The 25,925-nt window shown below is 40.6% G+C and overlaps 1 protein-coding gene across 6 annotated transcripts in view; it reads right to left on the bottom strand.

The window, feature by feature from the left end:
* The window catches only part of RHOBTB3 (Rho related BTB domain containing 3), a 123,231-nt gene that overhangs the window by 44,884 nt on the left and 52,422 nt on the right, over window positions 1–25,925 (bottom strand). For 4 of the 6 annotated variants that reach the window (XM_064596402.1, XM_064596398.1, XM_064596400.1 and 1 more), the window contains one exon: window positions 21,634–24,544. The exons of the other annotated variants lie outside the window; for them this stretch is intronic. In XM_064596402.1, coding sequence (XP_064452472.1) covers window positions 24,429–24,544 — 116 coding nt within the window. In that variant the 3' untranslated portion in view covers window positions 21,634–24,428. Of the gene's footprint in view, window positions 1–21,633; window positions 24,545–25,925 lie in introns of those variants that run through there. 6 annotated transcript variants of the gene reach the window in all.

The raw sequence follows: 25,925 nt of genomic DNA, 5'->3' as shown, positions 1-25,925 counted from the left end.
ACCTTTGATTTACTTTCAAACTTCTCCTTCGAGGCCTGATCTACAGATTATCTCCCCTGTACCTACCCTCTCCTCTCACTGCCTTTGGACGATGAACGCCACTGCTCTCTCTTCTGTATCCTAAAGCATCTGCATACTGGTACTTCAAAACTCTCATAGGGTTGAACTGCAGTTAATCCTCTGTACTGGTCTCTTGCCAGATTCAGAAATACTCAAACGCAAGAGTCTCGACTTAAACTTCATTGTATGCCCAGTTTCTAGCACAGATCTTTTTTTATCAAAGCAATACATGCATGAGATTAAAAATGTCAAACAATACTGAAAGTTCTTCCTATTCCACCCATCTGCAAACCCTGTTTTGACCACATATTTATCAGTTTCATTTAAACTTCTTAAGAAATGTAAGATAGGGGCGGCCTGGGTGGCTCAGTTGGTTAAGCGTCTGCCTTCGGCACAGGTCATGATCCCGGAGTCTTGGGATCGAGTCCCACATCGGGCTCCCGGCTCAGCGGGGAGCCTGCTTCTCCCAATGACCCTCTCCCCTCTCAGGCTGTTTCTCTCTTGCTCGCTCTCTAATAAATAAATAAAATCTTAAAAAAAAAAAAAAGGTAAGATAGGTGCCTGGGTGGCTCAGTCGCTTGAGTGTCTGCCTTCCGCTCAGGTCATGATCCCATGGTCTTGGGATCGAGTCCTGCATCGGGCTCCCTGCTCATCGGGGAGCCTGCTTCTCCCTCTCCCTCTGCCCCTTCCCCCAACTTGTGTTCTTACTCGCTCTGCACTCTCTCTCTCTCAAATGAATAATAATCTTTAAAAAAAATGTAAGATCTATTAGACCTATATAAGAGTGTGTAGAATGCATAGTTCTGTGTAAATGACCAGCCATATATCTGCCTCCTAGGTTAAGAAATGAAACCCCTCTCTAACAGAGCCCTTCTAAGGTACTGATAAAGCACCAGAGAGGCCCATGTGCCTCTTCCCAACATAGCCCCTTCCTCCCTCCACAGAAGTAACCACTAGCTCATTTTTGTTGTAATCATTCTTATGCTTCTCTATGGCCTTACTCCCTAAATATCCCTAAGCAACACATTTTAGTTTTGGAAAAGCAGTAACAAACACCAACCCAGCTGTGTAAGGCAAGGGCAATATTATCACCATCAGGTGAATGGCCCCAGGAGAAGATAAGCTGAACAGAGGCTCAGAGTCTTCCACTGGCTTCGGTTTCCCTGGGAGTTTACCAGAGGGGTGGCCCTGAATGAGTCCTTGGGCACCCCAGGTACCCCCTGGTGGGAAAGCCAGTGTGGGAACAAGTCCTGGGCATCGCCCAGAAAGAGAGTCCATGGACGTGGGCGGCTAAGCGTTTTCTCCGTCCGCAGCCGCCCGCCAGCCATCAGCAGCGGGTCAAAGCGCAGCGCTCGCGCGGCGATACGGCTCGCCTGGACCCTCAGCGAGCGCAACGCGTGGTGCGAAGAATGGAAACGTCGCCAGCACAGGGCAAGCTAAGTACAGTAAGAGTCTGCTTCGGGCTCGTCTGGGCACTCTCTGCTCAAGTTAGAAAAAAAAAGATGCCAACTAGAGAGCCATCAACGGCTGCAGTCTGGGCTGGTTGCCCTGTATGTCCGGGCACGGCTCTCTGCCTGGGCTCTCGCTTCACTGCCATTCTGACTACTCTGTTTCTCTCCTGGGCTGGCTCTCCTGCTTCCCTCTGTCCGTATACATTTGTTACAGCTAAACTGCTTTAACAAAGGCATACTCTCTCTCCGGACAGTCCAGAGGCAGGCGGGGGGCTTGGCTCCACGAAGTCACAGTCAGCCCAAAGGTTGTACGCACCACTTCTGCTCACGCCCCATTGGCCAGAACTGGGTCTACCGCCCCAGTTAGCTGCAGGGGAGGCCAGGTCATGCTGTCCCCACTGGGAAACCCCTTGCCCAGCTAAACTCCGAGAGGTCTACGCCAAAAGAAAGAAGGAAAGTTGGCAGATTGTGTCTTTCTCTTTTTTAGTCTTCTTTTTTATTTTGGAAGACCTATATCCTCCATGGTTTTTAAGGAAGCATGGAAGGTGAATTTTTTGAAACCTTGCGTGTCTAAAACTGCTTTTATTATACCTACCCTCCTATTTGACTGATAGTTCATCTGACTATAGCTTCTAGTTGGAAGTCATTTTCCTCCAGAGGTTTGGAGACACGGCTCTTGGTCTACTGTTTGCAGTACTGCTGCTAAGTCTGAAGCCATTCTCATTCTTGGTCTCTTGTAGATGACCTGTTTGGTTTTCTTACTTGTTTTATACTCCAGAAGCATATAAAATCTTCCCTTTAAGGCCCATGTTCTGAAATATCATGGTGATACGCCGTGGGGAGGGTCTATTTATTTTCATACATTTTGGGGAGTACATGGAGGCTTGGAGGGTCCATAGGCAGTTTTATTGAATTATTTGATACTTTCCTCCCTCCCATTTTCTCTGTGTTCTCTGTGTGGAACTCCTAGTAGTCAAACATTGGCTTTCCTGGACTTGTCCTTTAATTCTGGTTCTATTTTTCTCTTATTTTTTCCCCTGAGGGATCTACTCATCTTTATCTTCTTATTTTTCTGGTGAGTTTTTAATTTCTGACATCAGGTTCTTAGTTGCCAACAGGTCTTCAGTATTATTTGAATGTCCTATTTTTATAAGATTGTCTTTGTTTCATGAATGCAGTATCTTATCTCTCTGAGGTTATTGTGATTTTTAAAAACTTCTTTACTGAATTTTTTCCAACTGTGATTTGTTTTATTTCCCAGAGTTCTTTCTTGTTCTTAGTTGTTTTTTTCTTTGTCCTCTTGTTCTTGTATTATGAATGCAAACACATTTTTTTTTAATCTCTGAAAGATACTAATTATACTTGGGGCTTTCTAAAAGCTGTCTTCTGATTCCTGCATTCTCTCTTTTTTTTTTTTTTAAGATTTTATTTATTTATTTTTTAGAGAGCGAGCGAGAGAGAAACAGCATGAGAGGGGAGAGGGTCAGAGGGAGAAGCAGGCTCCCCGCTGAGCCGGGAGCCCGATGTGGGACTCGATCCCAGGACCCTGGGATCAGGACCTGAGCCGAAGGCAGACGCTTAACCATCTGAGCCACCCAGGCGCCCTCCTGCATTCTCTCTTTTCCCACTGAGTCCCTATTTTCTATTTCTGCTTTATATTTGAAGGCCAGTCAATGTTCTGCCCTGAACATTTGAGATCTGGCTATCTGCACCTATTTAAGAATGAGGCACCAAAAACTGGTTAGAAGATCTGTGTGCACAGATTGGGTTCATCCACTGGTGACCTTCACCACAGTCTTTGTGCTAATGTCACCTTCTCAACAGGTTTCCCACATTACCCTCTTTAAAGTTTCACCTGACATTCCCTATCCCTCTTCCTTGTTTTATTTTTCTTTATAGCATTCATTACCTAATATAGCATGCCGTTTATTTTGTTTGCTGTCTGTCTTCACTAAAATGTAAGCCCCTTGAGGCCAGGAATCTGTGTCTGTTTATTTATTGCTCTATCTGCAGCATTGAGAAGACTGGTTGCCCATAGTAGGCATTTGATAATATCTGTTAGATGTTTGGATGGATGAATGAATGAATGATCAGGTGAGGATCCCCCAACGGTTAGTTCTGGATGTTCTTCTTTTAAGCCGTTGGGTTTCCCCACTTTCACAGCTGAGGGGTTGGGTCTGGGCGCCAGGTTCTGGCTGCCAAGCAGGGGAAAGGGATTTGGCAGCCCCCAGGCCAGTGTGCAGTCTCTCCCGTAATCTCCTGTTACCCATCAGCTCCTTGCTGAGTAATTCTGTGTGATATGCAGGAAGAGAAAGGAATATCATCTGAAGGGCACCAAGAGGTTGGCACAAGGGGTTGGCAGAAAGAGCAACAAGAATAACCAGGCAAACAATTCAGAGCCAAAGCTCTACTCCTTCTGTTTACTTTAAAAAGAAAGTGATTCAGTCTCCTGCACATGTCCCATTTGAATAACAGCTGTAGATCTGCTGCCTCCAGCCTGGCCCTTGGAATGGGACAGCCATCCTTCCAAGTTCAAGGCTGTCCAAAGATGGCCCTTAAGGGGAAATAACACCTAGGGTGATAAATGGGTCTGTGTGGCCCAGATCACACTATTTATCTCCCCAGTGAATATTATTAGGCCATTATCTTAACACTCGGTTGTAAGAGAAAGCCACGCTCCCTAACTCACTGTACCACAGCTGCTGTTAGCAGGTTCTGGGAAATATGTTAAAGAACCGGCCTCCTTGGGGCGCCTGGGTGGCTCAGTCGTTAAGCGTCTGCCTTTGGCTCAGGTCCTGATCCCAGGGTCCTGGGATCGAGCCCCACATCGGGCTCCCTGCTCGGCGGGAAGCCTGCTTCTCCCTCTCCCACTCCCCCTGCTTGTGTTCCCTCTCTCGCTGGGTCTCTCTCTGTCAAATAAATAAATAAAATCTTTAAAAAAAAAAAAAAAAAGAACTGGCCTCCTGAAATATTTTAAGTCAAATTTCTTTCTTATGTTAATAGCAGTCTTTTCTTATTAAATACATTCAACATTTGAATGGGTAAAATTTACTCCTACAAATTAATGGAAGGGAATTCTAGCCTGGCCCATTTAAATACCGGTGATATTTAAACACAGGTCTAGATTTACACACAGGTTTGTATTTGCTGTCCCCAGGTGACTTCTGGTGAGCTGTGCAAAGCTGAAGGGGGGAGAAGAGAGGAAGGGGAATTAGGAGAGCCAATGAAAGTACAGAACTTTGTGTCACTTTTCTGGGGTTGCACCCGGCACAAATGGGGTTTGGTTCTTTCTTGCTCTTCCTGCCCAGTCAAGGTCCTCCCTCCTTGCCAACAGGGCTGGAGCCTCTGGGTGCCCACGGCCGAGCTTTCTCAGGAAAGAGCAAAACCAGTGCCTTCTCGATTTCCTCTTGGGTGCCTTGTGAAACTTGGCATACTTTATAAGTAAAATTACAAGTTGTTTTTAAGGTGGGGATTTTCTACGGCCTTTCCTTATTATTCTTCCAAGTCATCCTGAGGATCAGGTATGAATGTTCTTTAACACAATCTGCCCTGACTTCTAACCAAAGGTGTCGAACAGGGACCAAAGGATCCACTCTGGGAATGAAGAGCCGACAACTCCTGGGAAGTCAGAGAATTCAGCTGGAAGCTGTGGCCACGAGCAGGGCTGTCCCCTCGCATCTCGGATGCAACCCCCATGTGTGGCAGGAGCTGACTCGGACTGCCTTGAACCAGCCACTTGCTTGGAAGATGTCACTTGCAAACCCAGTCACCGGATGACTGGAGAGTGCCACAGAGTGCAAGGGAAGAAAAGGATGGATTACGGGCTGCCTCCCCAAAGGGCAGAATGTGGGTATAAACTGAGACAGACAAAATGCACACTAACCAGAAAGGAGCTGTGCTTCTTTCCCCAACCCAGGAAACCTGAGGCAGGCAGAACCGCTGGAGGGGATAAATGTGGCTCTGGGCCACTTTTGAGGACAACTTACCCCACCTAGGTATGGCCCAATGGCTGACAGACTGTCCCTAATATAACCAGAAAAATTCCCCTTGTCCAAATGAAGGATGGAGCAATGAAAGCAAAGTGCCCCTTCAAACACACCCTGAGCTGGCAAGAGAAGAGAAATCCCCCTTTATAGGAATTTGAGGAGTGAGGGATATGTGTTCCCCACTAATGAGATCATCTTCAGCATATTCTCTCCACTGGTTATTCTCTGACTTCCAGAGAGTGGGCCCTGTGAGCTGCAGAGCCCTGGCATGGTCTCAGGGCTATTGAGAGGGTCCGAGAATATACACAGATATTCCCATTTTCCACAGGTATATATAAAGAGGTGCCTTTCCATGTATCTTTTACTGCATCTGTTTTTTTCTAATGTTTCAATAAAGGTGAACAATTGGTTTACCCAGTTAGAAGTTTTTCTTGGTTTATTTTCTTGTATGGCAGCCGCAGCAGGGAAGAAAATATAAATTCATTTAAAGAATCACTGCATGTACATATAATTATTCAAAATACTTAGTTTACTTACTTAATTAATTTATATTATTATTTTTCTACGTGGGGCTTGAACTCACAACCCTGAGATCGAGACATGAGTTGAGATCAAGAGTCGGACACTTGATAGGCTGAGCCACCAGGCACCCCAATACTTAATTTACTCTGTAAAAAAAAAGCATCCCAGCATTTGCAGTAGCTTTTGACCATTACTGTTTTCTCAGTCAATGGTTAAAGCACAACCACTACATGTGGAGAGGCCATGGTCTGCCCCATCTTTTAATACTGAAAACATGGGGAGGGGGGTGGTCCACAAGTTTGGAAATATTAGAAACTCTTGCCCTGTAGCAAAGAGATGGCCAACACCACTGGTCCTCAGTCTTTCTGCTTAGATAGATCAGAATCTAGAAAACAGCTACAGTATAAAAGTAGTATCAGGTAATGGTTAACTCACCCAAAAGTCAGTATAGAATGAATTTTCTCCCACGTTTCCTAGGTATTTTTGAAGGGCTACAGGATCTACCTATTAGCTGAAATAGAATGTAAAAGTCTGCATGCTATGACAAAAGGAGCTTAGAAAGACCCAGCTGCTCTCACCAGGTGCCAAGCTCATTCTAAGTTTTGAACACATTTCACTCATGTGATCCTCACAGCAGCCCTATAAGCCAAATACTATCACCATCATTCTCCATTCTAAAGATGTAAAACACCAAGATACAGAGAGGTTAAGTAAGTTGCCCAGGGTCTCTCAGCAAAGCCAGGATTTGAGCCCAGCCGGCTTCCAGGGACACATAATGATAACCACGCTGCCCTTCACTGGGCCTTTCATTGTGAGGAAGACCTACCTGTGTTTCCTGGTCCAAAGGAAGGGTTGAAGGGCCTTCGCAGGCCTCTGGGCACTGAGCCATAAGACATGCTCTGATTCTTCTCCATCACAGACTGTCTCTTAGCTCAGAGTTTCCCAGAGCGGGTGCTCAAGAACACTGGCTCCGTGCCACATTACTAAATGTTATATGACAAAAGGGGTTTGATGGTCAAATGAGTTTGGGAGAGGTTGGGCTACGCTACGTGCTGGCTGTGGGACTTGCACTCATTTTGAGAGTCTAAGCGTTTTATCTGATAGACTTTAAAAACATGCACTTGAGGACCTCCAGTGTCCAATTCAATATGTACGAAGCTTGGAAGTTGACATTCCATCTCAACAGCCCGTAAAATGCTGAATAAACTGAAACATTAACAGTGTTCCCTAGATCCATAAGAGGAACGACGTCACAGGATAAACCACTGCCCCCCAAATTGGAAAGGCCGACAGGCCGATACAGAGAATCACAAGTGACCAGAGCCGAGAGCTCCATGAGAATTAGAGCCGGGAGAGGGAAACCTGAACTGTAGCTGGTGAATTGCTGGACTCTCAGTGTGGACTACAGAGGACCCTGTCATCAGGGGGCCCCCACACTTGGGCAAGGTTTACTTCCTGGTGTTCTAACAAGGATCTCACAGTGAATACTGGAGAAAAGTCCCCTTGTGCTTCCAGCAGGGGAAGGGGGGTAAAAAACAACTTTGTAATATGCCAGAACACTCTGTTTGTATTAACAAGGTCTATTCTCAGGAGTGAACTCTAATTGGGGCCTAAGCTGCTGGGCTTTTATCAAAAATGAACTGACCTGGGGGGAGGGGAAAGCCCAATTTTGACTTCCGTAATCTTCCACAAGGGAAAACGGAAATACCCAACTCAATTCTAGCCATCTTATTGTGCTTGGCTGGGGGCCGGAGGGGCGGGGGGGTGACATGTGAAGCTTACAGTCCAGAAGCACAAGCTCACTAAAACCTGACATCTACTCAAGGGACTGTGGAAGGCTTCCCTCCCTCCACACATCCTACCACCACATTACTGAAGTTTTGTCTGTCACAGTTACCCAGTATATCATGAAAAAACGATAAGGCCTATTAAAAGGCAAAAAACACAATTGGAAAAGAGAGAGAGAAAACATCAGAACCAGATATAGATAGGGCAGGGATGTTGGGATTATCAGACTGGGAATTTAAAACAACTATACTTAATATGCTAAGGTTTTTAGTGGATAAAATAGCACACAAGAACAAATGGGCAATGTACGCAGAGGGTTGCAAATTCCAAGAAAGAACCAAAAAGAACTGCTAGAGATAAAAAATACCATAACAAAAATAAAGAACGCTTTTGATGGGCTCGTTAGTAGACTGACGTGTGCTATGGTCTAAATGCACCCCCCACCCCAGCAAATTCCCAGGTAGGAATTCTTATGCCCAGTGTGAAGGTGTGAGAAAGTGGGGCTTTTCAGAAGTGATTAGGTCATTAGAATAGAGTCCTCCTGAATAGGATTAGTGCTACTCTTATAAAAGAACCCCCAGAGCTCACTAACCCCTTGCACTATGTAAGGACACAGTGAGAAGTCACCAGCTACCAGGAAGAAAGTCCTCACCTGACCATGCTAGCATCTTGATCTTGGACTTTCTAGCCTCCAGACCTGTGAGATATAAATTTCTGTTGATTATAAAATACCCAGTCTATGGTAATTTGTGAAGCAGCCCAAATGGACTAAGACTGAAGAAAGAATCTCTAAGCCTGAGGATATCTCAATAGAAACTTCCAAAACTGAAAAGCAAAGAAAAAAAAAAAAGGGAAAAAAAATACAGAGCAGGATATCCAAAAACTATGGAACAACTACAAAAGATGGAACATATGCATAATGGGAATACCAGAAAGAGAAGAAAAAGGAAAGGAATAAAAGAAATATTTGAAACAATAATGACTAAGAATTTTCCCAAATTAATATCAGCCACCAAACCATAGATCCAGGAAGCTCAGAGAACATCAAGCAGGATAAATGCCAAAAAACTATATCTAGGCATATCATTTTCAAACTACAGAAAATATAAGAGAAAGAGAAAATCCTGAAAGAAAACAGAGGAAAAACCATCTTACCTAGAGATGAACAAACATGAAAATTATATCTGACTTCTCTTCATAAACCGTGCAAGCAAGAAGAGAGCAGACTAAAATATTTAAAACATTGAGAGGAAAAAGCCCATCAAACTAAAATTCTCTGCCCTGTAAAATTACCCTGCGAAAGTGAAGGAGAAATAGAATTTCCCTAGACACACAAAAAATTGAAGGAATTTGTTGCTAGTATTCATAATTGATCTAAGAGATAGCAGTTTATTCAAAACAATAACAGCAACAATATATTTGATTACATATGCTTAGGTACATATATGGACATATGTATGCTTATCTATAAGTGAAATGAGTAACAAAAATGATACAAGGAATGGGAAGGAGAAATTAAGATTAGTTTGTTAGTTACCTGTGAAGCAGTACAGTGTTGTTTGAAAGTGGACTTGGATTACTTGTAAACATATATTGCAAACTCTAAAGCAACCACTAAAAAAAGTAAAAAAAAAAAGAACTGATATGCTATGAAAGGAGAAAAAACTAAATCTCATAAAATGCTCAATTAAAACTACAAAAGGCAGAAGAAGAATGGAAGACAAAAATAGGAACAAAGAACAGGGCAAAAAAATAAAAAGTAGTAACAAATATGGTAGATATTAATCCAAGTGTATCAGTCATCACTGAATGTCAATGGTCAAAATGCACCAATTTAAAGACAGGGATTGTCAGAGTGGATCAAAAAATAAGGCACATAACTTTAAATATAAAACACATAAATTAAATTAAAACTAAGAGGATGGAGAAAGATGTATCATGTTAACACTAATCAAAAGAAAACAGATAAAAGCTATATTAATTTTAGGCAGAGCAGACTTTAAAGGCACAAAAGTTACCAGGGATATGAAAGGGCATTACATAAATATAAAGGGGTCAATTCTTCAAGAAGACACAACAGTCTTTAACATGTATGTGCCCAAAAGTTGACTGTCAAAATACATGAGGTACAAACTGATAGTACAACAAAGAATAGATAAATCTATTATAATTGGAGAATTCAATACCCCTCTATCAGAAATGGACAGATCCAGCTGGCAAAAAAATCAGTAAGGACATAGCTGATCTCAAGTAACTGGATATAATCAGTATGGATAGACTACATTCAAAAATAGCAGAATACATATTCTTCTCAAACTTATGTGAAACATTCACCAAGATAAATCATAAAACACACCTTAACAAATTTAAAAGAATAGAAATCATATAATATCTGCTCTCAGACCAAAATGTAATTAAACTGGAAATTAATAACAAAAAGATACTTAGAAAATCCCAAAATACATGGGAATTAAACAACACACTTCTAAATAACACATGGTTCAAAGAAGAAGTCTCAAGAGAAGTTTAAAATATTTTTGACGTAAAAATGAAAAGGAAAAATGACTTATCAAAATTTGTGGGATGTAGCAAAAACAGTGTTTAGAGGGAAATTTATAGCATTGAATGTATATATTTAAAAAGGAGAAAGATCTGGGCACCTGGGTGGCTCAGTTGGTTAAGCGACTGCCTTCGGCTCAGGTCATGATCCTGGAGTCCCGGGATCGAGTCCCACATCGGGCTCCCTGCTCGGCAGGGAGTCTGCTTCTCCCTCTGACCCTCCCCCCGTCTCATGTGCTCTCTCTCTCTCTCTCAAATAAATAAATAAAATCTTAAAAAAAAAAAAAAAAGGAGAAAGATCTAAAATCAGTCATCTAAGCTTCTACCTTAGGAAACTAGGAAAAGAGCAAATTAAAGCTAAACTGAGCAGAAGATAAGAAATAAACAAGAGCAGAAACCAATGAAATTGAAAAAAGAAAATCAATAGAGAAAATCAGCAAAACCAAAAGCTCGTTCTTTGTAAAGATCAGTAAAATCAATAAGCCTCTAACCAACCTACCTAAGAAAAAGAGAGAGAGGACACAAATTACTAACATCAGAAATGAAAGAGGGTACATTACTAAAGATCCCATGGGCATTTAAAGGATAATAAAGAATACAATGAACAACTCTCTATGACTGCATCTATGATAATTAGATGAAATGGGCCAACTCCTTAAAAGAGACAATTTGCCAAAATTCACACAAGAAGAAACAGACAAACTGAATAAGCCTATATCTGTTACAGAAATCGAATCAATAATTAATAACCTTCAAAACAGAAAGCATCAGGCCCAGATGGGTTCACTGGTGAATTCTACCAAACCAGTCTTTACAATTTCCTTCGGAGCATAGAAACAGAGGGAATATACTTCCTAACTCATTCTATGAGGCCAGCATTTCCCTAATAATAACAAATACGTCATAAGAAAACTACAGATCAATATCATTCAGGAACCCAAATGCAAAACTGCTCAACAGATTATTAGCAAATCAAATCCAACAATGTACAAAAATAATTACACACTTTGACCAAGTGGATTTATCTGCCCCAGGTATGCACAGCTGAAAATCAATTAACAAAATCAATCATATTTACAGGCTAAAAAAGAGAAATCACATGATCGTATCAATAAATTCAGAAAAAGCATTTGACAAAATCCAGCACCAATTCATGATAAAAACTCTCAGTAAACTAATAGGAACTTCCTCAACTCGATAAAGAATATCCACAAAGAGCCCACAGCTAACATCATACTTAACCATGACAAACTTGAAACTTCCACAGTAAGATCAAGTACCAGGCAGGAATGTCCCCTTTTCAACATCTCCCTGGAAATTCTAGCTAATTCAATACGAAAAAGAAATAGAAGGTATACAGATTGGGAAGAAAGAAATACAACTGCTTTTGTTCACAGATGACATGATCATCTATGTAGAAAATCTAAAAAAACATACCAAAAAACTCCTGAAACTAATACGCAATTACAGCAGTTTCATGATACAAGAGTAATATACAGAAGTCAATCATTTTCTATATACCAGCAATGAACAAAAGGAATTTGAAATTAAAAACACAATACCATTTAAACTAGCACCCCCCAAAAGAAATACTTATGTATAAGTCTAACAAAACATGCAAAAATCTATACAAGGAAAACTACAAAAGTCTGATTAAAAACAAAATCCAAGAAGAACTAAAGAAATGGAGCAATATTCTATGTTCATGGATAGATAGGTTCAATATTGTCAAGATGTCAATTCTTCCCAACCTGATATATAGATTCAATACAATCCCAGTTAAAATCCTGGAGATTTTATTCTTGGATATAGACAAACTCATTCTAAAATTTATATAGAGAGGCAAAAGACTCAGATTACTGAATACAATATTGAAGAAGAACAAAGCTGGAGGACTGACACCACCTGACTTCAAGACTTAATTATAAAACTATAGTAATCAAGATGTTGTGGTATTAGGTGTCTATAAAAATAGACAAATAGATAAATGGAACACAAGAGAGAGCCCAGAAATAGACCCATATAAATACAGTCAACTGATCTTTGACAAAGGAGCAAAGATAACGCAACGGAGCAAAAACAGTCTTTTCAGCAAATGGTGATGGAACAACTGAGCATTGTTTTGCATGTGCAAAACCAAGAATCTAGATAGAAACCTTACAACCTTCACAAAACTTAACTCAAAATGGAGCACAGGCCTAGATGTAAAATGCAAAATTATAAAACTCCTAGAAGATACCATGGTAGAAAACTGGGTGATCCTGGGTTCAGGGATGACTTCTTAGATACAACACCCAAGGCACAGCCCACAAGGAAAAACTGATAAGTAGGACTTAATTAAAGTTAAATATTCTGCTCTGTGAAAGACACTGTCAAAAGAATGCAAAAGCAAGCCACAGACTGGGGCAAAATATTAGAGCAAGATATATCTGATAAAGATTGTTATCCCAAATATGCAAAGAACTCTTAAAATTCAATATTCAGAAAAAAATCTGATTTTATTTTATTTTAAAGATTTTATTTATTTATTTGACAGAGAGAGACACAATGAGAGAGGGAACACAAGCAGGGGGAGTGAGAGAGAGAGAAGCAGGCTTCCTGCAGAACAGGGAGCCCAACACGGGGCTCGATCCCAAGACCCTGGGATCATGACCTGAGCCGAAGGCAGACACCTAACCACTGAGCCACCCAGGTGCACCAACAATCTGATTTTATTTTATTTTATTTTATTTTTTAAGATTTTATTTATTTATTTATTAGAGAGCGAGTGAGAGAGAAACAGCATGAGAGAGGAGAGGGTCAGAGGGAGAAGCAGGCTCCCCACTGAGCCGGGAGCCCGATGTGGGACTCCATCCCAGGACCCTGGGATCATGACCTGAGCCAAAGGCAGTCACTTAACCAACTGAGCCACGCAGGCACCCAACAATCTGATTTTAAAATGTGCCAGAGAACTTAACAAACACCTCACCAAAGAAAATGTACAAATGGTAAATATGCCTATGAAAAGATGCTTCACATCATATTTTATGCAAATTAAAATTAGATACAACTACACAACCATTAGAATTGCCAAAATCCAAAACACTTGACACCACCAAATGCTGGTAAGGATGTAGAGCAAGAATTCTCCTTCATGCTGGTGGGAATGCAAAATGGCCCAGGTACTTTGGAAGACAGTTTGGTAGAGTCTGACAAAACGAAACATACTCATAATATATAATCCAGTAATTGCACTCCTTGGTATTTACCCAAAGGAGATGAAAACTGATGTCCACACAAAACATGGATGTTTATGGCAGCTTTCTTCATAACTGCACAATTAGAAGCAATCAAGATATCTTTCAGTAGGTGGTACTGAAAATAAACTGTAGTACATCAAGACACGGAATAGAACTAAAAATAAATGAGCCATCAAGCCATGAAAAGACATGGAGGAACTTTAGAAGCATATTACTAAGTAAAAGAAGCCAACATGAAAAGGTTACATACTATAGGATTCCAACTATATGACATTCTGGAAAAGATAAAACTATGGAGACAGTAAAAATGTCAGTAGTTGCCAGGGGTTGCAGAAAAGGGATGAACAGGCAAGATATTTAGAGCAGTGAAACAATTCTGTACAGTACTATAAAAATGGATACATATTATTATATATTTGTACAAACCCACAGCAAGTACAATACCAAGAGTGAACTCTAACATAAGCTATGGACTTTGAGTGATAATGATGTATCAGTGTGTCCATCAATTGTAACAAATACACCACCCTGGTAGGGGATGTTGATAATGGGGGAAGCTATGCATATGTGGAAGCAGGGGTATATGCAAAATCTCTGTACCTTCTGCCCAATTTTACTGTGAACCTTAAACTACTCTAAAAAATAAAGTTTATTAAAAAAAAAAAAAAAAAAACTTACACTCTTAGCCTAACCAAAGCCCACATACAAACTTACAACCTGTCTCCCTTTGCTGAGATACAGGAAGAAGACAACAAAGGATCAATGGTAGGTAAACAGCCTCCCTGAGAGGCATCTCCAGTGTGGAGGGATGAAATAGGGGAGGTCACTTTAGGGTCATAACTAGGTGGGCTCAACCATGCTCTAACCCCATTTACCCAGAAACAAATTTTTTTTTTTCCAGTTTTGCTGGTCTTCACTGAACTCATGTCATACAATGGTTATTGGACCAGTTAGAAAACATTTTTCTAGCTACTCATGTTTTATTTTCCTTCTTTCCTTCCTTCCTTGTTCCTCCCCTTTCTCACTCCCCCCACTTACTTCCTTGTCGTCTTTTCCTTTCTTTCTTCCTTTCTTTTTGTAATAACTTTATTTAGTTTTTTTTTTTAAGATTATTTATTTATTTGACAGAGAGAGACACAGCGAGAGAGGGAACACAAGCAGGGGGAGTGGGAGAGGGAGAAGCAGGCTTCCTGCTGAGCGGGGAGACCGATGAGGGGCTGGATCCCAGGATCATGACCTGAGCTGAAGGCAGACGCCTAAGGACTGAGCCACCCAGGCGCCTCTATTTAGGTATGTTTTATAGTCCATGTAATTTACCCACTTCATTTGTACAGTTCAATGAAACAATGTTCCTCAAAGCTATAAACCTCCTGTAAGAACTGGCCCAAGACCTGAAATTGCTACTCCAAGGACAGATTTTTTTTTTTTTTTAATGGTTTAGGAGCAACATTTACTGAACTCGAATTCTGTAGGCTATTTCCTAGCTGTATGCCTGTGGCTAAGCAAATCTCAACTTGGGTTCTGACTACGAGAATTACAATGAACCACTCAAAATTAATTAAAACGCAAGAGGATGAACAGAGAAACCTCACTACCTGGCTGCTGGGATTGAATGTGCCCTGCAACCAGTTACCTTTCACTCTTCTCACTCCCTACCGGGATATGTGGATTGTTTTCCAGTCTTCAGCCTTGGGTTATTTACTTCAAATATTAACCGCAAGGGTGCCTTGTTAATCAGTCATAGCATCTGAAGAATCGTGATCAGATTAGACCTTGGAATAGTTTTCTGGGAGAGGGGTGGTGATGCTGTTTGCTACTTGGTAGAGCATTTGGGCTTTGGAGTAAGGTCTCGGTTCTTCCTACTCTGCCACTTATTAATAATGTGACCCACCTTAGGCTCTTACTCCCTGTGCTCATTTTAGAATGGACACACCGATAGCATGCGGCCCACAGAATTGCTGGGATGATAAGATAATAAGAACAGTTAAAATTTAAGAGTGCTAACTCTGTGCAAGTCAGCATTTTTATGTGTATGGCCGAACTGACTCTCCCACGAAACTATGAAGTTGATGCATCCATTAGCTCCATTTTATAAATGAACAATGTCCAGGGAGAAGGCCTTTCTCGTGTTTGAGGTCACACAGTAAGAGGCAGAGCTGGGATCTGAATCAACCTAGAGAGTCTGGCTTCACCACCCACATGCTCAGTCAGCCCACCAGACTACCTTCCTCTGTTACAGTGTCTCTTCTAAAGGAAAGAATGTATGCAAAATGCCGACACTCCCTAAAAGTGCGGTAAGTAGAAATGGAGCATAATAAATGGCGCTTCAATCCGCCTAGGCCTCACCAGCCTACGGAATTCACACAAACGGCAATCACAGAAATTTCACTCCGTTATACGTTTGCCTATAGGACATGGACCCCAGGGTCTCCCCAAATTATTCCTGGGTGTCTCCTGGCCTTCCACACTGGCCCCTCGCTGAAGGCCCTGCCCTCACCCTGCTTCTGTTGTGGGTCTCTCTTGTGCCCTTTCCAGGGCAAGTCCCCTGGTCCCTAAGCAGAAAGGGGACACCTGGGCCATAACAGTCAACACGGTAGACTAGGACCCAGTATGTCTGCTGGGCTGTCCATCAACTGTGTCCTCTTACACTCAGCAGATGTTTCTTAAGCAGCTGTTATGCTTCTGAAATGGTGTTCAAAGATAAAAATATGAAGTAAGAAACAAGCAATCAGTATGTCCATCGAGATACCTTATAGCAGTTCTGGGACCCCTGGTGCCTACTAATACTAAGATCCCACACAAGATCAGCCTTCTTAACATAAAGTAGTGAGGGTTATAAAAGTCAAAGTTTTCTTGCTGGTGGTGGTGTGCAGCTTAGGAAAACATCCTGGCAATTCTTTACTATAAATTCCACTTCACTTTATCTAAATGATCTGCTTTACATTTGGATTCTTGCCAAGGAAATGTCTTAACTTTTTATTCCATCTATTCAAGGAAATCATTCAAACTTCACCTGGGCTCTGCTACATTCTAATCAGCCTTCCTACCCATTACCAGGGGTTCTATCTGTGGCCTCTCAGGGAGTTTGGTCTGTAGTTAACTCTACACAAAAATGTCCTAGTTTACTCTGAGGCAATTCATTCCTCAGAGGAAGTCACTACAAATTTAGAAAACCAACCCTACTCTTCTTCCAACCAAGGGGACATAAGACCCAAGAACAATGATGTGTCCAGTTACCACAGTGACACATGAGAATATTAGACAAGAGATTTCTAGGAAAATAAAAATGGTCTACATAAATTTTATGAAAACTGAAACAGGGAACTAGTTATTTTTCTCCGGCTTTAAACTTACTAAAGTAAAGGCAAAAAGCAAGACTTCCAATCAGGAGGAGGAAGGGAAAAGCACTCAGAAGTTGGAAGCAAGCCTGGGTGAGGGGGACACTGGTTACTCAGTAACACCCTGCCACCTGTGGGAAGAATTCCTGGGACCCACAAAACCGGTTTAACCAAAATTTGATCTTCTAGGACCTTCCGTTAAAAAAGATTATATGTGATTATGCTCCAATATTGCTTCCAATTCTTACAGCAGCTGAATATTTTTTAAAAAATCAGAGAAGACAACAAAGAGGTGGACAATTTTTCAGGAAAAAAAAAATGTATACTGTGAGACAGTAGCAAAATCTGTCATTATAAACAAAAAAGATTTAAGGACTCACATTTCCTGTTGAAACTCTTCCAAGAGTAATCTATAGGACTGTGTCTCAGTCCTTTTGGAAGTTAATTTTACTTTCATTCATTGAGAGTTCAGAGCCCTGCATCATCTCTTGGCCAAGAAGTTCAAAGACCCAGCACACAGCACAAGCACAGGGAGACTGGGATCTCTAGAGGAGACTGAAGTTCAACAGTAATGTGAGGTGAGGCCTTTGGGAGGCTCAGCGTGTGATCTTGAGTATCTGAGTCCAGCCCCTCTCCCCTGACTCACCACCTTCCCCCCGCTCAACCCCCAATAAAGAGAAATCATCCTGGGCGGCTCTGCTCTGACTGGAGATCCCACAGGCCTAGGCCTCAGGGGAGACTCTTGGCTTTGAGTCAAACTCTTATGAAACAGAATCAGAAAAATGAAGAGAGGGTAACAGAGCTAGAAAAACTATCAAGGAGACAGGAGGGGCCTGGGTCTAGAGGTCAAAGTTCAAACAGAGAGAGGAGAGGGAGGGCCTGGAGTAGTCAGATGCTTCAGACCCAAGAGAAATGGAATTGTTTGATGGGTTCTCAAAGCGTGTTCTGTGGACCAGCAGCATGGGCATCCCCTGGGAACTTGCTTCAGATGCGAATGCTCAGGCTCCAACCAAGGCCGCAAAGTCAGAACTTTGGGGCTAGGGCCCAGCACTCAGCTTTTAAAAGCCCCTTCAGCTAATTCTGATGACTGCTACCATTTGAGAGCAACTGGCTTAATGAATTACTGAGTTAAAGGTATTGAGACCCCACTCAGCCCCCCTTAAATGGTACTGAGAACAAAGGATGTAATTCCTGTCACTTCTGTGTGAAGGAAAAGGGTATATTCATTTCCTATTGCTGCTGTAATAAATGATCACAGACTTAGTGGCTTACAACAACATACATTTGTTTTCTAATAGTTCTGGAAGTCTGAAGTCCAAAATCAGTCTGACTGAGCTAAAGTTGTCATCAGGGCTGGTTCCTTCTGAAGGCTCAGGCGCGAATCCATTTCCTTGCTGAAGAGCTTCTGGAGACTGTCCCTCCTTGGCTTATGATCCCTTCCTCATCTTCAAATCTCCCCTCCCCACATTGCCTCCTGTCTTCACTCTTACTCTACTGCATCCCTCTCATAAGGGCACTTGGGGTTACCAGGGACCCATTCAGGAGAATCTCAAGATCCTTAAATTAAACACACCTGCAAAAAATTCCTTTTGCCATAAAAGGTAACATTCACAGGTTCTGGGGATTAGAATGTGGATATTTTGGGGGGCCATTATTCTGTCTACCACAGGAGGAAGATGAAAATATGCATTTTCATTGCTCATTTTCACATAAGTCAACACTGTAACTGTGCCTAAAAAAATGAATGCAAGTGATTACTATGGGGAATGTGGGAAACGGGGTGAAGGGAAACAGGTGGGAGCAAGGACTCTTTTCCCAAAGTATATTTTTTATATTGTTTTGAGCTTTCAGCCTCACAAATACATTACCTATTAGAAAATGTTAACACTAAAAAATAACAAGAATGAGAAGTCTTTTTAATAACTTTTGGCTGTGGCTTGAACATGGCATGTCAAACCACTGACAACTCTGGAGTCGGACAAGTTATACGTATTAAGAGAAAAGAGTTCTGGTGGTGATGTGGTTACTACAGGAAGAAGAAATAAGATAAAAGGACACCCATTCTTGTGAACAAAATAAGACAGGCACCAAGTCAAGATAAGGGGCTAAGCTCAGCCTTTAAGAACATTAAGCTCTGACAGTTAAGCAGGACAACTAAGAATTTGAGAATTAGCTTCGTAAGCCAGGGAAATCACTTTCATGCAGTTAAAGGATCATTTGCATACAAACATTATGAGTAACACCGTTCCCCTTCATTATTCACAACTGAAACTCTTCTGTCCCCCCAGCTCATCTTTCTGCTGACCTTCAGTGGCAACTCCCAGGCAGGCGTCTCCAAGGATCACTTGGTACATGTTTTGCATCCCCCCCAATGGTCAGGAACTTATCACTCTTCCATTCTGTCATCAGTCCCCCAGAGAGCCAGCCACCATGGTCACTTCAGGTCCCCCATGCCAGCTGATTCTGGCAACTCCTGACACAGGGCAAACGAAGCTTCAAGTGTGCATATACTACTCACTTGCAGGAACTAGTTTTTGATCAGTTCCAACGGAAGCACTCGGGCCTTTTTAGTGCCATTTATTATACACGGTCTATGTCAGTCCTATGTTTCTCGGAGGGTTAGGTTATAGCCAAGTAGAAACCACCAATACATAAATACCTAAATTGCAGTAGGTGCCATAAGAAAGGTATGAATAAAGAGCTAAGGAAAGACACATGCAGAAGGAATTAATTCTTATTCACATGCAGAAGTGATTCTTAAGTCCTAGAGAGCAAAAGAGATATGATGTTTAAGTGGGGTTTTACAGGATATGCAGGAGTTTGCAAAGTAGACAGGGAATGACAACCCAACCCAAGGCACAGGAAGACTATGAAGTGTGCAAGTGCACAGCCAATATCCCACATGTCAAGGCAGAACAGACAGGGCTAGTTATGAAAGGCCATGATGGCAGTGAGGACTGTGGCGGTTCCTATAGGTAATTGGGGTCCTCTAGAAGAGCGTGTCGCCAGGTCAGATTTATGTTTGCAACATAATTCCAGGGGAACCGTGGAGGCCTTTATGGATTTAGTTGACTTTACTACCAATTGGGTAACCTGGGGAGGAATTATATTACATACTGCACACTCCATTTTCATATTATGATTGCTTTGTCTTTCTCCCTCTTCTATCTGGCCTCCTTAGCCCTGGAAAGTTCCAAATTCTTTTTTTTTTTTTTAAACTGAGATGTAGCTGACATGTAACATTAGTTTCAGGTATACAAATAATGATTCACCTTCTGTAGATACTGCAAAATGATCACCACATTCTAGTTACCATCCATTACCAAAGAGTCACAAATTTTTTTTTCTTGTGATGAGTACTTTTAGATCTATTCTCTTAGCAACTTTCAAATAGACAATAATACAGTATTAACTAGTCACCATACTGTATATTACATCCAATGATAAAATATTATAACTAGAAGTTTGTACCTTTCGACCTCCCTTTACCCATTTCACCCATCCCCAATCCCCAACCTCCACCTCTGGCAAACACCAATCTGTTCTCTGTATGAGCCTGGTGGCTTTTGTTGTTGCTGTTGTTTTAAGATTCCACATGTAAGTGAGCTCACATGGTATTTGTCCTTCTCAGTTGGACTTACTTCACTTAATGTAACGCCCTCAAGGTCCATCCATGTCACAAATGGCAAGATTTCATAGTTTTTTATACCTGAATAATACTCCATTGTATATATACACCACATTTGCCTTATCCCTTTTTCATCCAATGATTGAGACTTAAGTTGTTTTCATGTCTTGGCTATTGTAAATAATGCTGCAATGAACATGGAGGTGCAGATGAACTTTTCAAGTTAGTTTTTTCATTTTTTTTTTCAGATAAATACCCAAATGTGGAACTGCTAGATCATATCGTAGTTTCATTTTTAATTTTTTGAGGAACCTCTTCACTGTTTTCCATAGTGGCTGCACCAATCTGTTTCCACCAGCATTCCACAAGGGTTCCTTTTTCTCCACATCCTCGCCAACACGTTATCTCATCTTTTTGATAATAGCCATTCTAACAGGTGTAAGGTGATACTTCATTGTGGTTTTGATTTGCATGTCTGGCTCTGCTAAGCATCTTTTCATGTGCCTGTTGACCATGTCTATGTCTTCTTTAGAAAAATATCTCTGTTCAGATTCTCTGCCCATGTTTCAATTACATTGTGTTGCTTTGTTGCTAAGAGATGTATGAGTTCTTTACATATTTTGGATATTAACCCATTATAAGATAAATGATTTTGCACGAACTTTCTCCCCTTCAGTAGCTTGTCTTTCCATTTTGTTGGAAAGTTCCAACTTCTTAACCTTTTATTATGCAGAGCGGCTTCCCTACTTCTCAAAAGTCTTGGCCTCAGCCAACACTCAAGCCCATGGGGCTCACTTCCATGGTAAATAATTATCAAAACATTTTTCTAAATAAAGGCAGTTATTTTGTTAAGAGAAATTCTGGTACCAGCTGGTCAAGGTAGTATAAATGTCTTTATCTCATCACAGGCATCTACAACATCAACAATATTCTACATACCCTACATGTAATGGAAATTATCTGTGAAACATAGTTATGCTTGAGAAACACAGGCAGTATTCCCAAATTTATTCCAGCATTTCCACATCCGAGGTAAAATAATTGCAGGACACTGTGTTAAACTTGTTTTAAAAAAGGTTTATTTGTTACAAAATGTTAAATACTAAAACTAAAAACATATAAATTCAGGTCAGGCTATATTAAAATACACACATACCCTTCTTAGCAAAATTATTAAAGATTGAATTAAACAGATGCTTTAAATAAAATAAAGTACTCTTGAGGAAATTTTTTTTTCTAATTATGTCAGTGTAGTGTAGTTTTTAAAATTGCAATTGAAAAGTTTAGCTGTCTTGGAAGTTCAATTTATCCAACTGTTCGGTTTTCTGCCACTGCCCAATGTGAAGCTGCCATGCCGGCTGGACAAGGTGAATTTCAGTTATGTTACTGAAACTTCTATTTTATAAGCCTACTCTCTTATAATAGGAACAGAGAGCACTCAGAAGTATACAAAGGGCTATATAAGGTGAAAACCTGGCCCAAAAAGAAAAGGCCTTAGTTCTATCACATAGTATCTTCTCTAATTAAAATGATTGGTAAATATATTGAAGCAGAGATGAACTCAAAGCATACATTCATCTAGAAATAATCTTTCAATTAAAAAAAAACTCAAAAAGAGCACTCATTTCTCCAAGATAGTTTATAAGTATTTTTAAATTTCTTGTTATTTTAAATTGAGTTAATTCAAAGGTACTGAAGAGTCTAGGTTTAAAAACTAATTCGATTACTGTTCTGACTAGCTCTGAAGAGCCACAACATCTGTGTGCTCGAGTCTCACACAGGTGGTAAAGGGCTTTCGTAATAAAATCTACATGCTCAACACCCACAGAGCACCTGCTTCCAAACTCAACTTCCACTCATGTCAAACAACCTCAAAAGTATCTACGGTCTATGTAAATGTGAAATAGTACTTTCAAGAAAATATTTTGCTTTAGAACTTAATGTTTTTTTCAATTTCCTAGATCAAAAGTTACTGATTTAGAATTTTAAGTGCTGTAATTCACATAGGGGAAAGACTACCTTAGGAAGAACATAAGGCTATTACTGTGTTTTAAAAGATCTTATATGTGATGAATTTCTAGAGCTCTACTATAGTATTTATTCTTTACAATGCTTATCCTTATCAAATGGGATTTGCCAAGAGTTAACTCAAGTGATTAAAATACAAAAAACATAAAATGCATTCCAGTAATCTTCATTGATATAATCTAATTAAAATCAGGTTTCTTGGAAGATATATATAGGGCATTTTTACTGTTTTACTCTAACAGTGTTGATATACATCCAAGGACTAACTGTATAGTATTATGTCTAATACTATGGTATAAAACTGTTTAATCAAACCTTTGAATAGTTGAAAAAACTTGGTGTCCTTGAAGTCATTAGAAATTAAAAGAAAAATATATCCCAATACTGAATTACAGATGAAAATGATGTTATCGATAAATAGTAATCTCGTTTTCCATCTCTCGGCTTGTGAGCTCCTAATTATTTCTGTTGACATGTGATACAAGAGAAACTATAATTCTATGCTAGTACCATTTTCTATGTACTGAGTCTTTAACCTTTCTCTTAACTTACTGGGTTATCTTGAAGGACAAGATTCATGCTACTCCTCATTAAATAACATTATGGTCCTTAGAATTCAAACAATTCAAGCCGCAGGTCTCCTAACCTTAGTAAGTGCATGAAACAAAAAACTCTTAAGCCACTGATTGCAATTTCTCTAGAAAGCATCTCTTCCTACGAGCATTTTTATAAATGCGTTTTAAATTCACCCCGGTCAGTCGCTTTTACCAACACCCCCGTCTTAGAATGAGCAAGAAAGCATTTGTTTCAACTGTGACAGAGCCAGAACTGTGAGCGTTTTAAAGCTGAGTAAACACAAGGCCCCTCCCTTGCCCGCCAAGGTGGCAGCAGAGCCCCCTCCACCCCTCGTGGTACAGACGTCCCCAAGAATGGGAAACCCCACGTGATCTCTTCGCTCCAGCAAGCCTCCTTCTCTTCCCTCCATGTCAGTGCCTCTTTCTTGCTTTCAGAGAGAATGATGTTTGAGCAAGAAAATACAGTACATATCCTGTTAGGAGACACACATACTTTGGGGGGCCCAGTGCAAAGTGAAAATGCAGGGCCTCTCTTTAAACATTATTAAGAATTTCAAGATGGCAACAGCAGAGCATCGAACCAAGCACGGGGCCCTGTGTGGTGAGACAGGTGCAACGGCTGTGAAGCCAGCCCTGTTCAGGTTTCCTGCCCAATCAGAATCCCACAGAAGAGACAAAGCGGCTCAGTTGGGTTGTCCACATAAAAAACAAAGCTTTTTCATGATGGTCCAGACACTGTCACTGATGTGAAATCAAGCGGCGTTTCACTCTCAAAATCTCATGCAAACTTCTATTCCTAAAATTTCAGATTGATCAGCTTTACCCTAGATTTTTCATTATTGAAATAGTCATACCGGGTCTTTAAAATGCCCTTATTTTAATAGAGCAATTAATCAGACATAATGAAAATTTTTAATTAATACTACATGATTTTTTTTTTTAACTTAAACATTACTTAACTGGGAGGTGTATTAATATCACTAAAGCAACTGGGCATTTTAAAGGGAAAAAGAAGCTGTATGACAGCTTTACATACTAGAGTGGTGAAGCCTTGGTTTTAGCCTATGGTATATTTTGTTCCCTTTTAAGATCACAATAGTCGTTTTTTTCAGAGAACTAACAAACACACTAAGCTGTATGGTAGTTTTTTAAACACCCATATTGGTTTCAGTCACAGAATTTTACTGGAACACAGAGGTATCCCATTCTTCTTCTTCATAATAATAAAGAGCATATGCATATAAAAGCTCTGGGTTACATTACTAAGCAACGGCATTTCCGGGAGTGAATATACTTCCGGTATTCCGCAAGCTGCTTCAAGTACATATTCGATGGCCATCTGTGCTTCTCAACAAAACTGCGTTCTTCCACTAAAATTTTTAGAAAAAGAATGTTAATTGCATGTATTTTATTTTGGATCAAGTTTAGATATTAACTACTGATTTCCTACTTAATAGAGGATATGTGAGTTCGGCTACATATCCCCTACCTTTCTCTCAATGCGTCCACAACTGCTTAACACACTTTCGGTAAAATCAGTCATCAGGATTTGAATTATTGGGCGCCTGGGTGGCTCAGTCCGTTAAGCGACTGCCTTCGGCTCAGGTCATGATCCTGGAGTCCCGGGATCGAGTCCCGCATCGGGCTCCCTGCTCGGCAGGGAGTCTGCTTCTCCCTCTGACCCTCCTCCCTCTCATGCTCTCTGTCTCTCGTTCTCTCTCTCTCAAATAAATAAATAAAATCTTTAAAAAAAAAAAAAGATCTGAATTATTATGTGATTTGCAACAATATACGTCTTGTCCACTGCTTCATCAAGTACTACGTATATTCTTTTGTTTTTCCTTACGAATAAGACTTTTCTTGGAGATAACAGACTTGTTTTTCACTTAGTTTTCTTTGTAGCTACCTCAGCCTCCCAAACCCTTTAAGGCCCTCTCAAGTCTATTCTCTCAAGTCTCCACCCAGCCACAGTCACAGGACAAGCTAACCACTCTGGTGGCAACTGCTGGCCCCTTATCCTCACAGCCCTGCACCCTCCTGCCTTTTAGGCCTGCTTCCTGCTTCTGTGTTGGATCCCTCCACTCTTGCACTCCAGGCCCTTCACTCAGTTTATTTTCCATTTTTGGTGAAGCACAAACTTTATTAGCTCTCTGAAAAAGAGGGTACCGTCTGAATCATTTTTGAGACCTTGCTTGTGATGAAACATCTTTATCCTCTTCACACATAATTGATAATTTGGTTTAGTACAGAATTCTAGGTGGAAAACTTCCCTCAGAATGTTGAAGACAGAATTCCACTGCATTCTAGTTTCCAAGGTTATTAAACACTCCTCTACCATTCAGATTTATAGCTCTTGGCAAGTAATCTGTGTTCTTTTAAAACTTTCATATTTTTCTATTTATAGTCGGTGTTCTTGTACGTCCCAGGGATGGGCTTTGTTCACTCATAACGCTGAGCGCCTAGCAGGTCCTTTCAGTCTTAAGACTTGGGTCCTTCAGGACTAGGATAATTTCTTGTATTACTTCCTTGATAATTTCCTCTCCACTGTTTTATTCTGTATTAACTTCTTTTACTCAGATACTTCATCTCCTGGATTGAGCCCCAAACTTTTTTAAAAAACTTTCTCTCCTCTTTCTTTATCTTTTTGTCTTACTTTTTAGAAGATGTCCTCATCTTTATCTTTCAACTTTTATGTAGTTGTTTCAACTCTTATTTAGGGTTTTGTTTTTTGTTGTTGTTGTTTTGTTTTTT

The sequence above is a fragment of the Mirounga angustirostris genome, unplaced genomic scaffold, assembly GCF_029215605.1.
Source record: "Mirounga angustirostris isolate CCGP_5_RB_7025 unplaced genomic scaffold, mMirAng1.0.hap1 SCAF_7, whole genome shotgun sequence".
Classification (NCBI taxonomy): domain Eukaryota; kingdom Metazoa; phylum Chordata; class Mammalia; order Carnivora; family Phocidae; genus Mirounga; species Mirounga angustirostris.
The sequence above is the reverse complement of the archived record's forward strand: the minus strand, read 5'-3'. Positions and strand labels throughout refer to the sequence as shown.